We start from the raw sequence: 20,228 nt of genomic DNA, 5'->3' as shown, positions 1-20,228 counted from the left end.
GTGTGTGAGTCATAGTGCTGGCTTGGTGCTTTAGATGCAGGGACATCTTGCTCTGCAGTGTCTACACTGAGTGGCTGTGGCTCTCCTGAATTTCAGACTGACACCTTTCCCAGTCCGAAATGGGAGATGCAAGGGATTGAACCTGGAAACTTTTCCATGCCAAGCAGACGCTGTTCCCCTGAGCTGCAGCTCTTCTGCATTTTTGAAGTAATGCTCATGACCTTCTTGATCCTATTCATTTAACTTCATCAAATCTGGCCCTCTTTGAAAAAAGTCTGGACACCACTGATCTATGCCCAACCACCTGCAATGCAGGAACACACAGCTGTCCCACATAGGGGAATCGAACCTGCAACCTTGGCGTAATCAGCACCACCGTCTAGCCAACTGATATGTCCAGGCTGTCCTTGATTTACTTATTTTATTTAACAACATTTGTGTACTGCTTGACTGATGGTAATAAAATCTCTAAGCATTTTACCCAAAACAAATTTAATTCACCTCTAGTTCCACCAGCGTTTATGGGAGGTACTTTCTGGTGCAGTTCACAGACGCTGTTGGAAATATTTCAAGGAACTTTGTTCACCCAAACTAGTTGATTCCAAGCAGGGGAGAAAGGGCAGCCCCGCCCCTGAAAAATCTCTGCCCAACCCCACCAGATCCCAGAGCTGAGCAGGGGATCAAGATGTCCAATCCAGGAGGTGGGGGAGGGATCTCGGGCTGCTACAAAGCCCTGCCCTCCGGAAGGTGGATTTTCTTGAAGCGGAGGCTGCTGTTGCTGCACGATGCCAAGGATTTCCTTTATTTCATTTATTTATAAAAGTACGTACACAATGCCTTCTCAGGACAATGCACCGCCATGCATATACTGCATAAGAAATGCAAAGCGAGGAGGAAACGAGCGAGAATAAATCACGTGGGCAATAAACTCCGGAGTCATTTGCAGAAAAACCCAGGAAGTGAGATCGGAGGAAGTGGCCTTTAACTCTTAAATTGGCGCGAGGGAGCTATGGCTGCTGCTGCTGCGGCAGGAAGCCCCGTCCAGGATCTCCGTGATGAAGCCACTTGCTCCATCTGCCGGGATTACTTCAAGGATCCAGTGACCATCCCAGAGTGTGGGCACAACTTCTGCCGGTCTTGCTTGGCTCAGTGCTGGGGGGAATCGGAGGCAGAGGCTTCCTGCCCTCAATGCAGAAAAACAGTCCCGCGAAATAATCTCATCCCCAACCGGCAGCTGGTAAACTTTGTGGAATTAATCAAGAAGCTCAGCCTCCAAGAGGGAAAGGAGGAAGGAGGGAAAGGGAAAGTCTGCAAGGAGCACCGGAAGCCTCTGAAGCTCTTCTGCAAGGAGGACGAAGCCCCCATCTGTGTGGTGTGTGGCAAATCCAAGGCACATGAAAATCACAAGGTGATTCCTCTGGAGGAGGCTTACGAGGAGTGCAAGGTAGGAAACCACGCGGGATCTTGAGCGGGGGAGGAAATAGCTGTGGATACTTCTATGTGGTTTTCTGTGGCTCACACGTCTGAACAAGGCATGACATGAATTGTCTGGATGCAATTTGCTTGCTGGTTGTTCAGTGGAGCTTGCTCCTGAGTAAGGATGGACTAGTACCCTTAAACACATAAATTGATTCCCTTCCTTTTAAGGGTTTGAAATTTTATCAACACACATTGCAGCACCTATAGTAAGCTTTTGAAGTCCTGGGACTTTCTCATTGTTGTTTTCTGCCTAATAGTAATAATGATAATAATAATTTATAATTTATTCCCCAGCCACTCTGGGCGGCTTCCAACAGAACACTAAAATACAATAACCTATTAAACATTAAAACTAGTGCAACACTGCTACCCCTTTGGGATAATAAAATGATAGCAATGATGATGCTGATAAGACTTGTCTATGAGGATGGTTGCATCACATAGTAGCCAAAAATTGCATGCTGCGGTAAATCTACAAATCTTACCTGTGCTTCTTGCATTGCAGGCTAGGACTAGATGACCTTTGGGTCCTTTCCAACTCCCAGGGCTGCATCTCCACTAGGGGCCTGTGGGGTGGGGGGAGCTGGCAGAAGGTGACAGGTTTGCATCGAGGTGGAACACTTTTGATGTCTGGTCACCCAGCCTCCCCCATTATTGTTTTTTTGCAGGGAGAGGGACAACACAGTTCCCCTCACTCAGACACCCTGGGAAGTTGGAGGGGAGCCATAAAGTAGCCACGTTTGTGGATGGCACTCGGCATCTCTGTCTGCCAAAACCTCCCAGGCTTCAAAGGGCTCAAAAAAGGCCTCTCTACATCCCAGCTAGGCAAATACAGCACTTGCTTTTTGTATGAGTGAAACATGGTGAGGGGTACTATTTTTAATGGTTACCCTCAGGCAATGAAATGTATTGGGACAGCCCTGGCAGCTTTCATTTTTCTACATAGTCTATTGTTTATGCAGAAGATATAACCACTATGTTTTGTGACTTTGAATATTTTTGATCGTTTGTATTTTTTATTTTACGCTAATATAAATTAACAAAATAGTAATAATTTGTTATTCTTATTTCCCCAGCCACTCTGGGTGACTCCCAACAGTCTTCAGACAAAAACATCTTGGAGGTCCTGGGCCACAGGGAGGTTAGGCTGGCCTTGACCAGAGCCAGCTGTGCCTCTGATCTGGTGGAACGCTCTGTCACAAGAGACTAGGGCCCTGCAGGACTTGACATCTTTCCGCAGGGCCTGCAAGATACAGCTCTTCCACCAGGCCTTTGGCCAAGGCACAGCCTGACCCCCTCCTTTGGTAATCCTCAGAGAACTCTAGCCCAATGGTTGCCATTAATTTGATTTGAACTGATTTTATAATGAATTGATTTTAGAATGCTGTATTATTTTACTGTTGTTAGCCGCTCTGAGCCTGGCTTTGGCTGGGGAGGGCGGGATATAAATTATTATTATTATTATTATTATTATTAGCAAATTAAAACATCGAACATTAAAAAGTTCCCTTAACAAAACTTCTGGAGGGTAGCGAGATTGGCAAAGCCTGCTAAAAATGTCCGCACCTCAATAAATCTTTTATGGTTTTTCTCTAAACTTTTGCAGATTGTCTATAATCATTTAATTAAAGCATAAAAAATACAAGCATTAACTGTTGCATATTAAATCTGCTTAATTAAAAGTATTAATGAAACAGAAGAGGGAGAGAAACTATTAAGAGCAGGGCCACCGCATACTAGAAGTCAGGGTAATAGTCAATTTATCGCTCCATCTCTCCCTGTCTAGCCTGAGTTTTTTCTTTCCTCTTTAGGGACTGATCAGCAGCCGCCTGCAGATCCTGAGGAAAGAGAGAGAGAAAATTCTGGCCTATCAAGTGGACCTGGAAAAGGAAAGCCAAGCCCTCCTTGTAAGTATCACTGTGATTATTAGGGAGGGAACAACTACTTGAAGAATCAAGTCAGGACTGAGGAGGGATGGGAAATCTGCCCATTTCATCCTCTCCCTGTTTCTCATTTTTCCACATCATGACAAGGCTCTTGCTTTATGCTGTGGCCATAAACAAAATGGAAGGCAATAGAAATGGCAGTGGAGAGGGTAGAGAGCGTGTGTTCATCCCTTCAACCTCCTGCCACCCTCCAATTTTTACTTTAATGTCTGAAGAAGAGGCCTTCTTTAGCTGCTAGGGGTTGGTTTTATGTCTATGAAAAATCAAACATGGCCTCCCTGTGGAATTCTCTCGTCTCTCCTTCTGATGTTGTAAATACACATTCCAGACTCCAGACTCCTCTTTTCCTATTTCTTTCTGCTTCTTGCAGAAATTGACAGAAACGGAGAGGCAGAAGACAGTGGAGAAGCTCAGGCAACTGCGCCAGTTCCTGGAGGAACAAGAAAAACACCTGTTGAATGAGATAGAAGACGTAGAGGAGCAGATTGCAAGGGAAAGGGATGAGCAGCTGGCCCGATTCTCCAGCGAACTCTCCTCTCTTGAAAGGAGCATCCAGGAGTTGGAGGAGAAACGCCAGAAGCCAGCGAATGAACTCCTGCAGGTAAGATGGTGGCAGGAGCAGCACAAGGCTTCACGCCTGGAAAAGGGTGCTGGCAAACTTTTATGTGCCTCATTCATCTATACAAATAGTATGGGGCTCAGTATATGGAGAGCTGGGATGATTTTCTCACCTGAATGCAGACTAGAGATTCTTCTGTGGTGGATGGAACTGGATGTGGTTTTCTGCTCTTTGCAGAAAATACCGTATTTTTCGTTCTATAGGACGCACCGGTCCATAGGACGCACCTCGTTTTTTGGGGGGGGAAATGAATAAAAAAAATTATTCCCCCCCCGCGGCTGCCGCCCCAAGCCTCGCGTGCTTCGGGCTGCAGGCTACCGCCCCAAGCCTCGCGCGCTCGGCGGGACCTCCCACCGGGCGCGCGAGGCTTGCAGACACTCGCCCGAAGCACGGGGAGCCCTCCGGAGGGCTCCCCGTGCTTCGGGCGACAGACTGCCGCCCCAAGCCTTGCGCGCTCGGCGGGACCTCCTGCCGGGCGCGCAAGGCTTGCAGACACTCGCCCGAAGCACGGGGAGCCCTCCGGAGGGCTCCCCGTGCTTCGGGCGACAAGCTGCAGCCCCAAGCCTTGCGCGCTCGGCGGGACCTCCTGCCGGGCGCGCAAGGCTTGCAGACACTCGCCCGAAGCACGGGGAGCCCTCCGGAGGGCTCCCCGTGCTTCGGGCGACAAGCTGCAGCCCCAAGCCTTGCGCGCTGGGCGGGACCTCCTGCCGGGCGCGCAAGGCTTGCAGACACTCGCCCGAAGCACGGGGAGCCCTCCGGAGGGCTCCCCGTGCTTCGGGCGACAAGCTGCAGCCCCAAGCCTTGCGCGCTGGGCGGGACCTCCTGCCGGGCGCGCAAGGCTTGCAGACACTCGCCCGAAGCAAGGGGAGCCCTCCGGAGGGCTCCCCGTGCTTCGGGCGACAAGCTGCAGCCCCAAGCCTTGCGCGCTGGGCGGGACCTCCTGCCGGGCGCGCAAGGCTTGCAGACACTCGCCTGAAGCACGGGGAGGGCTCCCCGTGCTTCGGGCGACAAGCTGCCGCCCCAAGCCTTGCGCGCTGGGCGGGACCTCCTGCCGGGCGCGCAAGGCTTGCAGACACTCGCCCGAAGCATGGGGAGCCCTCCGGAGGGCTCCCCGTGCTTCGGGCGACAGGCTGCTGCCCCAAGCCTCGCGCGCTCGGCGGGACCTCCTGCCGGGCGCGCAAGGCTTGCGGACACTCGCCGGGGCTGCAGGCTGCTGCCTGCAAGCCTTGTGAGCCCGCGGGAACTCCCACCGGGCTTGCAAGGCTTGCGGATAGCTTCCTGAAGCCTGGAGAGCGAGAGGGGTCGGTGCGCACCGATGCCTCTCGCTCTCCAGGCTTCAGCGAAAGCCTGCATTCGCTCCATAGGACGCACACACATTTCCCCTTCATTTTTGGAGGGGAAAAAGTGCGTCCTATGGAGTGAAAAATACGGTAATGGTCTCCTAATGCCTTCTAGCATGGCCCTGCTGCCTTCATGGCCTGTGTTGGGCTTCCCAGAGGCTGCTTTGGCTGCCTTGGATCAAAGGAAAAAATAAAATTGAGCAAACGAGAAGTGAGCTTTAGCTTTAAGCGCAGTTTCTTTATTTGACACCCCAGGTTTTAGGCATTGAGATTGTCCTTTCCTCTCGCCCCACCCTCTCTCACCCAGAGGCAGACAAGCGACAACCGCCATTGTTTTAGGGACTCATGTGAGATGCCTAGAGTACAGAGATGCTCACAAAGGCCACCCAGCACTACTACAGTGGTACCTCGGGTTACAGACGCTTCAGGTTACAGATTCCGCTAACCCAGAAATATTACCTCGGCTTAAGAACTTTGCTTCAGGATGAGAACAGAAATCGTGCTCCAGCAGCAGGATGCCCCATTGGCTAAAGTGGTACCTCAGGTTAAGAACAGTTTCAGGTTAAGAACGGACCTCCGGAACCAATTAAGTTCTTAACCCGAGGTACCACTGTCCTCATATGAAGTAACAAATCTTGCAGCGCCTTCACGCTGGTATGTTGTCTTGACTCAACTAAGGCCTTGTCATCATGTCTATTTATCTCACCTCCGGGAGGAAAGAAAAAAATTTCTGTCCTCAAGAACTTAAGACTGGGTAACTTAAGAACTTAACATTGGAAAAATGAAAACTGAGAGAAAGCAAAATTGGCTGATCTCTACTCAAAATTTTGTCATGTGCCAGGCAGACTGACATCCAAGGGCCAGGCTGTTCCTCCACTCCAGGGTCTGAGGGGGTCTTCCTAGTGTGGCCTGTGGTGTTCAGTGAATTCCTTTCTCTTTTCCCCTCTAGGATATGAGAGGCACCTTGGAGAGGTAAGTGGATCTGACTCATTTCCATTAGCATCACTCTTTGAAGCTGAGATGCCAGAACCTCAGACATGGCCCTCCAGGGGCTGCAGGGGGGAGACTGGAGGACTCACTGCCTGCAGCATCTCACAGGTAAAAGCAGGGCCCCCTCTTCTGAACTTGTAGCCCCCCAATTCTCATTGCAAGAATCAGAGTTATGCCTTCTCTCCCCCCCCCCATCACCTCACGCAGGTCTGGAGGCTCTTCTCTGCCTCCTGCACATTAAATTCATTTCTTGTTCTTTGAATAGACATCAGTGGGGAGACTCAGAGGCCTGGGGTGCTGTTCTGGCCCTGTGATGTCTGGCTGTGGAGTTTATAGCGAGGAATAATCTTTCCCCTCTGTGCCTTCCTGTCCCTCTGAGCTTTCTGCAATTCTCTTCCTCGATTCCATCTTTTTCATGTACTAGGAATTGTGGATTTGAACAGGTTAACAGTGTTTTTCTTTTCACCAGGTATGGGGAAAGGGAGAGTCAAGAGAATCCACTGGCTTTCTTTCCAGAGCTGAAGAAGAGGATCTCGGAATTTTGTGATATAAATATCCTTGTGGAGGATGTCATGGAACAATTTGAAGGTAATGAAAACTGCCTGCAAGGATTTTATACTGGGCGTTATATTAGTTCAGAACTGAACATGCCAGGCTCTTGTTGCGTTGAATTTCATTCCTGCTGCAGACAGGGTACCACCAGGATAGTTTCCTTCTTGGTGCTCCAGCCATCATTTCCTTTCCCCCGTGTATATTATCACTCTGGATCCTGTAAAGAAAGCCTGAAAAATAGAGCAAAGTCAGGGTTTTTTCCTGCAGTGTGCCTCTGTTTACAGTTATATGGAACCTCCTTTTTTCCTTTTGGTTCCCCATCTACACAATCTGGGGTTGTCCTTCTGGAGATTCTCCTGCTCTGAATGGAGTCAAAGGACATTGAGAAGCCCTCAGTTCCCCCTATGCCTCCTGCTCAGGCTTCTTTCTCAGCCGTGGAGCCAAGGCCTGAGCTGTCTCCTCCTCAGACGTCGCCCTGCAGCTGCCATATCTAGGGCTTCGGCCTTCAAGATCTCCTGAGATTTCCCACAGTGGAAGTGGAAGCAAGAGCACATGAGCCCCAAAGGGCACAATTATGCTTGTGAAGAACCTTAAAGATTTGTATTTTTTTAAAAAAATGATATTTATTAGTTTTTCAGCATTTTCAACACAACACTACAAACAAAAAAAGAAAAGAGAGAAAAAACAATACAAATACAATACAAAAACGCTACATGGACTAACAAAACAAACAAAAACAATTTAAAAATACCTCAAACATTTTCAATATCTTATATTTCACTCACTTATTTCCAGCTACTTCCTCACCCCTCCCTTTTTGTATTCCATTTCTAATATTTGTTTCAGCAATTCCTTTCCATCTTACTCTGTTTTCTGTTCTATAATTATCTTAACACATTCTTACTATACTTTTCCTTTAATTTTCTATTAATCTATTTATACTTAAATCTTTATAACATTTCAACTAAAGCCTTGTAATTTCATTCCAACATTTTTCTAAAATTCCTTCATTTTACAATATTTCTATAAATAGTCTTTAAACTTTTTCCAATCTTCTTCCACCGACTCTTCACCCTGGTCTCGGATCTTGCCAGTCATTTCCGCCAATTCCATATAGTCCATCAACTTCATCTGCCATTGTCCAACACTTGAGTGTTTTCAAAAAGCAACCATTCTCTCAACCAGCAAAAAGCAGATAGTTCACAACGAAGTTTAAAGGTCTGGCAGGGCAGGTCCACCTCCTTCTTTGGCATCCATCAATATCTTAAGTTTTACTCGAGGCTTCCTGCCCTGCCAAACAACTCTAGGAGCATCCCTCTGCCACCTCCTAAAACCCTCCGTCCCATCCAAAGCTTGCAATGTTTGAAACAAAAGCAACATCCCCAGCAGCACAACAGCCCTCATCCCCCCCATAATAGCTCAGCCCAACAGTAACAACTTCTGATTTGTCCATATTTCCAAATCCCCCTTCTCTTCAATCCAACATCCTTCACAGTTATCCTTAATCAGATTCCCATTTTTGGCAGTCATACTAACCCCCAAATACCTCTCTTTCTAAACCAATGTTAGTCCTGTCACCTCCTGAAACTCTGTCAAGGTTTCCTTTTCCAATTCAGATAGGGCTCTGGTCCTCAAATTCATCCGTTCTTCTTTAAGTTCAATCATAACAAATGTCAGCTGATGTTCATCAAGTTGTCTTTGTATGGATGGGACTCTCCTCTCCAGTTGTATTACTTTGGATTCAGCGGCAAGGGTTTTTTGCCTGACTTCATCTGCAGTTTGCCGTATCAGAGTAGATTCCTGTGTCAGTTTCTGGGTGGTTTCTGAATTGATATTCACCTTTTGCCCCAAGTTATTTAAACTTTCTACACTTAAATCAATTTCAGTATTTGCAGCATCCAATTTCACATTTATCGCATCTGTTTTCTTGTGGAGTTGTTCCAGCGAGTCGTTTATTTTCAATAATGCAGCCACTAAGGCCCCCTCTGTCGACATCCCGTCTGTTTTTTCCTTTCCGTTTGCCATAACACTTAAGAAATTCAAGGTCAATTCCAAAGTCTCACACTTTTTTATCTTGCAGCTGGAAATTCCCCTAGCCCAGCTCCTACAAAGTTACCAATTTCAAAAGCTTCCACTAGGAGAAAACAGTTTGTATTTGTATCGGTCAGTATGTCCTCTTTTAAACACAGTTTCAATAATTCAAAGTTAGTTTCAATTTTCAGTTACTTTCCTCCTTTTCTAAAAACAACCGGAGACAGTAGAAACAATGTATTCTCTTGATTAGCTACCTGTCAGTAAACGTTCTAAACGCTGTCAATGGACGTTCCAAAAAACATCAATCCTGCTAGCAGCCTAGATAGATAGATAATACTTTATTCGGCTATAAGCCCACAAGGTAAAACAAATCAATAGATAAAAATCAATAGATAAAATCAATAGCATTTTACAATCTAAAATATCAACTAAAATATTTCAACGCATAATCTCTAAATGTACCGTGTTATGGCCTTGAAGATAAAGATGGTGCATAGAGTTTACTGAATTTTTAATAGTCATGCAGCTTTCCATGAAGTCTTTTATATGACAGAACTGAGATCAGGAATCTAGCAACCTGTAAAGTTCTATAAGAGTCAATGTCCTGGAGTAGATAAGCTAGATGTAATTCAGGTGGTTTAGCAGCAATTTCCAGAATGATTGAACTCAGGATCCTTGATCGGGGAACATTGTATAAGGGGCAATTAAACAAGATATGATAAAGGGATTCTATCGATTTGTTGTCACATGCGCACAAAACAGAGATTTTACCATTAGAAAATCTATTGCTCAGCACATTTGAGGGGAACACATTAAATCTGGCTCTAACAAATGCGAATCTATGCGACGCAGCCGATAAAGTAGACAGATATCGAGGTATCTGGGACATAGATGTAATGCCCTGATATATCGGGGAACATGTACCTCCACCTGTGGTAAGATTTTGTTGTAAATCTACCTCCTCCAGTCTTTGTTTGATGACCTTTTTAGCTGTAATTAGATCTAAATTAAGTATATCGGAAGGAGAGATTCCATAAGACAACAGTTTGGAATGGATTTTTGTTGCCCATGGGCTGGTGAATTCATCTCTCCAAAGGCACTGAATAAGATGGTAGTTTGGCAATTTATGCCAAAGGGACAGCCAATAATTAAAGGCATGTCTCCACATCAGAATCTCAAGGGAGGGGGTCTTAAGTTCTAAGCGAATGGCAGAGTTGCTTACACAGGAGGGTAGTTTCAAAAGGCGTCTTAGAAAAAGATTTTGCAATGTCACCAGAGGCAAGAGGTTTACAAAGGCGCCCCATAAAGGGACCGCATAGGCCATAGTTGCAACCACTTTTGCACTATAAACTTTTAAGGCGGATGGAACATGCATAGCCCCCTCAGTAAAGAAGAAGCGTAGTAGAGCGTAGATAAGGGCTTTCACCTTGTTTTGTAAATATGTGATATGCGCTTTCCATCCCATATTATACTGGAAGTAAATTCCTAGATATTGAAATTTGTAAACTTGTTCAATTGGCTTCCCCTCAAGTTCCCATCTATACAGTTTACGACTCCTGGAAAAAATTAGGACTTTAGATTTGGAATGGTTAATAGTAAGTAAATTTGTTTGGCAATATGATGCAAAAATCTTAAGGGCCCTCCTCAAACCGATTCGAGAATAAGAGAGGATCACCGCATCGTCAGCGTACAATAATAAGGGGCAGCGATAGTCTGCAAGCCTGGGTGCATGAATGGAGGTTTGGGCCTCAGCTAGGGGCGTCCTCATGTCACTAATATAAAGGTTAAAAAGATAGGGGGCAAGGATACACCCTTGTCGTACCCCCTTGTTTATTGGAACTGAGTTTGTGAGATCGCCCTCAGGTGTTAACCTCACCCTAGCGGCCGTCCCTTCATGTAATTTAATCAATAGCCACAACAGCCTTTTTTCTATGCCCCACTTTGCCAGTTTTTCCCATAACAGCTCTCTAGAGATACTGTCAAAAGCTGCCTTCAGGTCTATAAAAGCGGCACATAGAAGACCATGAGTAGGGGAAGAATACTTCCGCGCCAAATGATATAGAATTATAGCATGGTCAATAGAAGCGCGATTTGGTCTAAACCCGACCTGTTCATGGCCTATCAGATTGGAATCTTCGGCCCATTGGGTTAGTCTGGTTAGCAAGAAGCGAGTGTAGATTTTTCCGATGATTGATAATAAACTGATATTACGATAGTTTCCTGGGTCCTCTGGTGGTCCTTTTTTATATATAGGAATTATGATGGACTCCTTCCATGATGTAGGTATCTGGCCCGTGGCATTGATTGCATCAAAGATTTTTGCAAGAATTTTAGCCCACCATATTGGGTGTTGTTTAATAGCTTCCGCCGGGATCAGATCGGGCCCTGGGGCTTTATCAGTTTTCAGTTTAGCAATTAAATCTACTATTTCCTCCGGGTCAGTATCTGGCCATATGGGCAAGTGACTTGAGAGAGTATCAGATTGGATGTTAGAGATGTCTGTCTGGGAGAAATATTTTCTTAGAAATTGTTCCCATGTCGGGGCTGGGATAACCGTCAATGGGTATTTCCTCGATCTTTTGTTGATTAAATTCCAAAAACCGCGAGAGCTGCGAAGCTTAGAGGCAGCAATCAGCGCTTGCCAACGTCTTAGCTGCCACTCGTGCTTGGCTGACTTCTGTGCCTGTTTGTAAGCAATTTTGGCCTGCAAGTACTCTGGGGGGAGAGTTTCAGCTCCAGAGGCTTTATATCTGTTGTAGATACAACAGAGAGAGAGTCTAGCTTGCTTACATTTGGCATCAAACCAAGGTGCACCGAACCTGGGTTGATCTCGGTTAGCCAGGTGAGCCGGCATCGTAAAGAAGCTAGTTAAATCTGCAGAGAAGTGGAAGAACCACTCCAGTATCCTATTTGGTTCAGACAGCTCCGCCAATGAAACAATAAGGGATTCGGAGCTATTCCTCTGGAAGAATTCTGCATATTTTTGGGCCTGTTTCATGGACCATTTAATGCCTCTTACTTGAGCTGTGGCATTTAAACCTACATGAATTGGGTGTGTTCCGCTAACCGGGTGCCAGTCAAGCGTTAGCTTGGCCGCTAGAGGTAGGTGATCACTGGATTGTACATTATCTACTTTGAGATAAAAGAAGTTTGAAAATAGGTCTTCTGAGACTAGAAGATAATCTAGGACACTATTTGATGTTGTGCCCAAATGAGTGAATTCACCTGGCACGTCCGGAGGGCAGTTGCCATTTAGAATGTTCAAATTCATACGAATGGCCAATTGATAAAGAAGGACTCCCGCCTCATTCACTCTGTTGTCCTTAGATCTTCTTGATGTGAAAGAGATTAAATCAGATTTTGGGTAGGGGGGAGATACCCACCACTTGGCCTTAATTATCCCATTCCAGTTGGCAGCTGTACGTGCATTGAAGTCACCACCCATTATCGATGGAATATTAGGGTACTTAACATAGCATGCCAATAAATGATCTTCCAGAGAATCCCATCTATAATGAAGGTCTGATATCAGACCACCTGGAGGAAGATAAACATTGGTGATTAATAGTGAGAATTTTTCACTTGAAATCAGACCAGTAAAAGCAAAAGGAGGAAAGGTATGAACTAGCGAGAGTTTAGCTCTCATTTTAAGCGATATGGCGATTGCAAGACCGCCTCTGGACCGGCCACCTTTCTGGGAGGGGATAGCTGGAAGTGATATCAGTTCAAAGCCATTTATATCTATTTTATCTTCTTCCCATGTTTCTTGCAAAAGGATTATCTGGAAAGAGTTTATATAGGACAGAAATTCGGGATCTAATCTTTTCCTTTTCCAGCCAGCAATGTTCCAACTTAGGACTGCTAGCTGGGGACTTCTATGTTGTTCTTTTAACAGTCAAAACGGAGGGGGGGCAGGCTCTCTGTTAAAGACAGAAGATGTAACAAAAAAGTCAGTTATTTTACTTTGGGAAGATGGTAACTGTGAGGCGCCCTGCAAATTAAAGTTTTTAACAATTTGGTTCGACTGTTGGCACACCGTGGATGATCCACTGAAAGTAGATCTCTGAACAGGAAGTCTCTTCATTTCGAAATTCTTGGTACAACTTGACAGAGAAATACCCAGGTAGGGGGAAATTGAGTCCGTCGGGGTAAACCCTCTCGCAGATTTATCATCCGACATTCGGATTATTTTATTGATGCGTCCCATTGGGTCTTCAATCGTTTCTGACGGCGGGTCCCGAGGTGTAACATTCGCAGTTTCCTTTGAAGGAGGTAATTGAGGGGGCATCACGGGGGTGGAAATTGCGGAAGACTCTCTCAGGGGCATCACTTGTGGACTACTTCTATATCTGGATGAAACTGGAGAAGATTCTAGCTCTGGCATAGATGAGTGAGTTAAAGAGGGATTTGAGTCAAGCAGGGAAATCAGAATTTCGTCCTTAGGTATGTTAGTTGATGAATATAGATGAAGGTTCAGTGAGGATGTCAGAGCCTGGTCGTCTCGTGATGTAGCGCACGCTGCAGAAGCAACTTGAAGATTTGAGTCTTGTCGGATGGTTTTTGAATTCAGAGTGGGGCTGAGCTGAAGAAGGTCAACCACTTCTGTCCGGTGGGCCCAAGTGGGATTATTTGAGACATCGTTAGTATCTTCCCCTCTATGTTGGACTTGCAAAAGCTGAGATTTAAGCGTGTCAAATCTTTGCATCATCACCGACTGTTCTTTCGGAGGGAGGGCTCTGAATGAATCAATAAGTTCCCTTTCGTCGAGGGCAGTCTGCAGATTATCATCCTCATATATAGCAGTTTGAGAGGGTATCGAGTTTGGTCGCGGATGGCACGCTGCAGAGTCATCGCGGTTGGGCCTGACAGTATTTTGAAGTAAGGCAGAGTCTCTTGTCCTAATGTCCTCACCGCCAGGGCACCTATTTAGAAGGGGTTTGATCTTGCTGTCTGTAAAAACCCTCGTTGCTACAATGTCGGCCATGGACAAAAGCGTTTTCCTCCTAACAATAATAGATGGTATCTTTTCAGAGTGGAACGCAAGTATCACCTTCAAGAAGTTGGTCTGCCGGGGAAGGGGCATCACAGCATATAGGTCAATCTGATGTTTCTTAATTTTTAAAAGTTTGCTTAAGCAGTCTTTAGCTCCTTCTAGCGTTGACCATCTTCCTATTTCCGACCTGACAGAAAGGCAACTTTTCTTGGGTTGCAGAGTTAATATCTGATTGTTCAATTGGGAATTTAAGACATATTTAGTTTTAGTCTCCAGTATTTTATCTGAATGGGGGTGAGGCAATAAGTTTTTGACCTCACAAACTGAAGATTGTGTTGTTGATTCAAGTTTTCCGATTTTCAGCAGGATATTAGATAATTGTGAAGATACCTCATCCAGCCTTTTAAAAATACAGTGAAGGGTCTTAATTACTAAGTGTAACTGCTCACAACTGGGGAACTCCCCCATAACAGATGCCAAACCATCTTCCTGCGATGAGAGTTTTTCTTTCGTATTCTCCTTTACAGGCTTTACATTTGAAACATTTTGAGTCATCGGAATCGGAGTAGCTTCTAAATCAATTAGAGGTTGGAAGCGATTTTGGGTTTCCACTGCAAAGCATTGCTCGGCATGGTCACTCCCTCCTCCATTCCGGTGTGGCACCAACCTTGATAGTTTTGGTTTAGGGGATGATAGGGGCTCGTCAAAGTCTCTCAAGCGTTTTTTCTGACCCATGCTTTCCTCAGGCCAGAGATTATACGATTCTTAAAATAACATAACACTTGACACGCAATTAAGATAATGGCGTTCTCAACTCCTTTAGCAGCTAAAGCCAGCCCGCTGATACAAGAGAAACAAAGAGCAGCTTGCAGCAGTCTGGAGCAGGGCCAAATCTCTCAAAGAGTTTCCATAATATGCGGCTGCAGCAATTATAAAATACTTCAAAAACTGACTGAGTCAGTTGAGATAAAAGTATAAAAGATTAAAAGAAGATTAAAAGAAGTCCGAAGAGCACCGGTAAGCGCGTCTTACCTCGGCGCCATGTTGGCTCCTCCCTCGATCCCTGCTAGCAGCCTGTTTCCAGGATCAGAGCGGCGGTATTTTAACTCTCTTAACTCTCTCCTGCAGGCATATTCAGTCCACCACTTCCCCCCCCTCTTCCCCTGCCTCCAAAAAAGGGGGGATTAGTACTTTACCGATGGAACTTTAGTCCTTTACAGAAGGCTTTCCAAGACTTTAGCTTGCAGTCTCCTTGCTTCAGTTAATCTACAAAAGAGGGAGGCGGACTTCCTGTATTGAACCTCCCCGTTTCGATGCCAGATTAAACGTTTAAAGATCCAATTCTTTCCGATTCAGTTCTACTCACGGGTAATTACTTTAGAATCAAATTGTCCACAGGAAAAAGTCAGTGCTCTCCGACAACAGCTATGCGGCTTCGCTCCGTGGAAGAAGCAGACGATTCGAAGCACCGCGCCACTCACCCCACATTGCTCCGGATCCCCGAAACCGGGTTTCCCCACGAGTAGGGGAGGCGCAAAAGGTGCCCGCCGAATCCCACGTTCACAGGCTTCTCCCGCCTGTGATTTTTACGGGTCTCCGCCTTCGCCGTGGCGGTACAGACCCAAATTCCCACAGGGCAAATTCCTCCCGATCAGAGGAATTCCGCCATTGCCGGAGGCACCAACCCGGAAGTCAGCAACCTTAAAGATTTGTAGAAGGTTTGTGAGGAAGGGTTTCCTTTTGCCTGAGATCTCTGCCAATCCTTCCTCATTGGCCTTTGCTTCTCCTTATGTTTCACAATTTTAGTTTTAATAATTTTCCTCACCACTTTACTTGGGGAAGATGTTAAGGCTGCCTCCATCTCCCCTCTGCATCCTTTTACAGGATTCCTATTGTGCTGCCTCCTCTCCAACCCTCTACTAGACACCAATTATAGTGACAAAACTCAGAGAATATCAGGATTTATGCTGAATATTTTTATTCTGATATTTGTAAGCTTGCTTTACGATTATGGAGTTTTAAAGCTTTCGTGGTTTTCATAGATTCTTCCTATGATTTTCTTGTTTATAATTATTTTTTCTACTTCTTTATCTTTTTCTTGAATTTGAAGATGCTACGTTATGAAGCGTTACTTTTGTATGGAGATTTATTTCAGGTGGAAGAGTGTTGCCCTTACACTATATCTTTTTGCTTCCTCAGATGCTCTGTTGCTCAAAGAACAGCTTCAGGAAGGTAAATTTCATGGGGAGAACAGTTTCACAGGAGGGATGGGGACTGATATTTTATGGCTGTTGAACCGTCTGTTCTGCAGACTTTGGGACCCCCAATGGCGTAACTCTGGGTAACAGTCCTCTACTGGCGTTTGGGTTCTTTTTATGTCTCATGAATGAACTGGGAGGGAGGTTGAAGGCTTGGATTGGGGGCAGAGCTGTTCCCTGTGAAGAACCGGCACACCAGTCTGGGACTATAATGGAAGAGTCCCATTCCTGCCTGTCATTTCACTGGTTTTCCACTAGATTTTTTACTTTTATTTTTATCTATTTCATAAAATTTACATATCACTTGATGGGGGGGGGGGGACTTCAGAGACTTACAATACCTTTCAAGAGTCTTAAAGGACTCACACTTCTTATGAGATCGACCCCATTCTATGAAGGAGGGCTTCCCATTGCATAAGACCCTTGGAATTACATTTTTAAGCACTGCCAGTTCTTCTTGTGGAATTTGGTTTGTCATCATGCTTGAAAATGCCAGCTTCAGTAGCTATTTCCCACCTGTTTATACTTGGGTCAGATCTTAACCTTCCTTCAGCTTTCTTTTGGATCTTTTTAAAAGATGGAAATGGCACTTCTGGCCTTCCAGTCTTCCAGTATAGATCTCTATTTCATTCATGAATTCAAATTGATTTTATTTTGCGATTTTCTAGTATGAAGTACCATTTCTGGTTTTCACATAGAAGCATAGAATATTAGAGTTTTAAAGGTTTCCAAGGGTCATCTAGCTCATCAAGTTAGTGTCTTTAATTTCTTAGTCATACCGTTTTTCTTGTTTGCAGTTATTTGTTCTCTGATTTAATCTTCTGCTTGAAATAAGGAAACAACAGGTGCTAGGATATGATGTAATCCTTTCGTAACAAGATTAAACATCATATCTTTTTGCTTCCTCAGATGATCCATTACTCAGAAATCTTCAGAGAGGTAAGTTTCACATGGAGGCCTAAATTCACAGAAGGGTTCAGGGCTGGTCTTTCATGGGGTCTGTGCTGCAGAGTTAAGAACCATTCATAGTTTGACTCTGGCCCTGCTGTTTGGGTTTTCCCTATGTACAAGAAAGGCAGAGAGGCTGGGATTGAAGGTGTAGACAGGATGGAGAGAGGGCTTCCCCTCCAAAGAAACTGCCCAGATGTATATGACTAAGTTCTCTTCCTGCCTAGAGATAGTTTGTTTGCTTTATGTGACCAAAGCACTTCACAGCTGTGTCAGACCAAGAGTCCATCTCATCCAAAATCCTCTTTCCAGCAGGAGCCAAACCGATGCCACCAGGAAGCCCCTAAGCAGGACAGGAAGGCAGTGGCTCTCTCCAGTTTCTGGCTTCCATCACCTGAGAATCGGAGGCAGCCTTGTCAATAGCCCCCACCTAGTAAATTTAGCCCACAGGGAGATCTGTTTTGCTGACCAGACCCAGCACTGTCCGCACCCCCGGCCTTGTTAAGAGACCAAGAGGGGCTTCATCTTCTGGAAGCTTAAAAAGCAGTTCCAAGAAGACAGATGCTAATGGCTGATTTGGGAGGGAGAAATCTGTGGTCTGAAATGGCTCAGCAAGGTCAGGTCAGGGAGGAGGAGTTGGTCTTAGTGGGAAGGGGCCAGAAAGAAACAGCCCACCCTAAGCATCCTTCTGCTTCCAGAGCAACTTTGGGAAGAGATGCTTCACTGTGGAGGGACAGTGCTCTCTTTCATTTTTTTGCCTCATATTTTTTTAAAGAAAAAAACATTCCAGCCGTGGGGATTGTGAGTGGGATGGTATTAGCTCTAGTTCAATAGGTATCCCACCGTAGCCAACTTTTCCCCAATGTCCTGATTTAAATATACAAAAGCAGGTGTGTTTTCAGGACAATGAACCAGTTTTACAATGAAAACTGCAAACGACAATACATTATTTAAAGTGCTTTTAGCATGCACTAGGAAGGCAAATTTGCATGTTAGTGGTACAACGCTTCTACGAAAAGTTTTGCAATTCAAGGGTATCTGCTAGGTTGCCCAACTTTGTTTTCCTCAATGAAATGTTACCCCTGAAGGAGCATTAGTCTTACCTCCAGCTGAGCTAAAATTGGCCGATCAGTCTGCACTGACGCTCTTCCCAACTATAAATGAGGTTATTAAGGGGTCGATAGCTGTCCTCTGCTGATCTGAACTGGGGTGCCCTCATTCAACACCCCATGGGAGCTCCAAATGGCTAATTCACCCAGAGAGTGTCAAAGGAGGGCAATTTCCGTCTACTGGCCACTATCCCCTTCACTAACATAGAAGAGCTGAATATTTTTATTCTTACTATTTATTGAATGTATATACTGCCCTACACCCAAGGGTCTCAGGGCGGTTCACAGAATAAAATAAAGATATAAAACCACAAAATACATAATAATAATAATAATAATAATAATAATAATAATAATACAACCCAATAGCCTCCCCCCAAAAAAAACATTTTAAAAGGGCATAGGACAGGCTTCCTCAGCCTTGGCCCTCCAGATGTTTTGAGGCTACAATTCCCATCATCCCTGACCACTGGTCCTACTAGCTAAGGATCATGGGAGTTGTAGGCCAAAAACATCTGGAGGGCCAAGGCTGAGGAAGCCTGGCATAGGATAATGTTTCCTGGGTGATTTTGCTTCTTTGAAGATACATAGATTGAAAGGAGGGGAACAATATAAATACATTGACTATAAAAAGAGGAACAAAACTGATTCAAAATCCAAAAGGAATGTATTTATTCTGGAAGACTCCTAATCTTAGATGTGAGGCAAAGAACTCCCATTTTTTAGAGGGAATCTGGTTCCTGGGGTGTTTTTCGGATCAGGATGTCTGTCTGTGACTCTGGGCTGATTCTGCCTCTCTTCTCTTTCCCTCATCCTCCCCCCACAACAGCAAATGTCACTCTGGATCCAGACACAGCCCATCCCAGGCTCATCCTGTCCGAGGATCGGAAAAGCGTGAGATATGGAGACAAAGAGCAAGACCTGCCCGATAATCCTGAGAGATTCAACAACCGTACTTCTGTGTTGGGACATGAAGGATTCACAGCAGGCTGCCATTTCTGGGAAGTCACTGTGGAAAGTGAGGGAAAGTGGGTCTATTGGACTGTGGGGGTCACTAGGAAGTCTGCAGAGAGGAAGGGTGACTTTGCCTTAAGTTCTGAGGGAGGGATCTGGGCTGTGGGGAAGTCGGGAGGTGAGTACATGGCGTTTGACCCCCCTGATTACCTTCCTCTGTCCCTGTTTTGGGAGCCCAAGAGGATCCGAGTGACTCTGGACTATGAAGGGGAGGAGGTGTCTTTTTCTGATGCTGACTCAGGAACCGAACTCTACACGTTCTCAGGAGCCTTATTCTCTGGAGATACCATCCTTCCTTTCTTTCACCTGTCAGGAGATAAAACCCACTTCAGGATCTCCTGAGGGGATGGAATCCGCCTCATAGGCCCAGCAAGAGTTTCTCTCTGGACCAGAATGACTCAGATTAAAACAACAACAGTATTTGCCTCTCAAGGGCACTTTGGGAAGGATTCATTCCAGTCGAAATAAGCAGAAATAACAAAATAGTCAATAAATTGTTGTTGCTTGTTGTGTTTTCCCTTTCCAGAATTTATTCTGCAGGTGAGTTCTTAAGGAAACAGTAACACTTGACCAGTCTGAATAAAAATCTTTTCTTCAAAAAGGTTCAGCCCCCATTACCTTCAATCCTGGTTTCGTTTCTCCACCTTCCTCTCCTCACAAGACCTTCCGCAGCTATTTAAATGTGCACATTATTGAATTAATAGATTTCTAGAAATCAACCCCTTCACCCACGTCAGGCAGGAAAGCTCCTTGCTCTGGAGAACTCAGACAGGAAGAAAATGCAAATAACTTGAATCGGCCACAAACTTCAAACCCCCCTCTGCAAATACAGCTTTTCTGTCTTGACACTTACTTGTTTAATTCAGTGGGGCTTTTGCCCAGTTAAATGTGTTTAGGGTTGCTGCATTAACATTCCTTATTTAACAAGTCGGGCTCTGTCTGTTGG

General features: G+C 45.3%; 1 protein-coding gene across 1 annotated transcript; it reads left to right on the top strand.

The window, feature by feature from the left end:
* The first annotated feature begins 791 nt into the window (after nt 1–791).
* LOC308469759 (zinc finger protein RFP-like) lies at nt 792–19,785 on the top strand. The gene is made up of 8 exons (XM_080992676.1): nt 792–1,444; nt 3,291–3,386; nt 3,796–4,026; nt 6,334–6,356; nt 6,844–6,962; nt 16,153–16,185; nt 17,121–17,150; nt 19,098–19,785. Exons 1-8 carry the CDS (start codon nt 1,010–1,012, stop codon nt 19,622–19,624), a joined length of 1,494 nt encoding a protein of 497 aa, XP_080848802.1. The 5' UTR covers nt 792–1,009; the 3' UTR covers nt 19,625–19,785.
* Nucleotides 19,786–20,228: the final 443 nt, after the last annotated feature.

This window comes from Podarcis pityusensis (assembly GCF_964106645.2).
Source record: "Podarcis pityusensis genome assembly, chromosome: 2".
Taxonomy (NCBI): Eukaryota; Metazoa; Chordata; class Lepidosauria; order Squamata; family Lacertidae; genus Podarcis; species Podarcis pityusensis.
The sequence above is the reverse complement of the archived record's forward strand: the minus strand, read 5'-3'. Positions and strand labels throughout refer to the sequence as shown.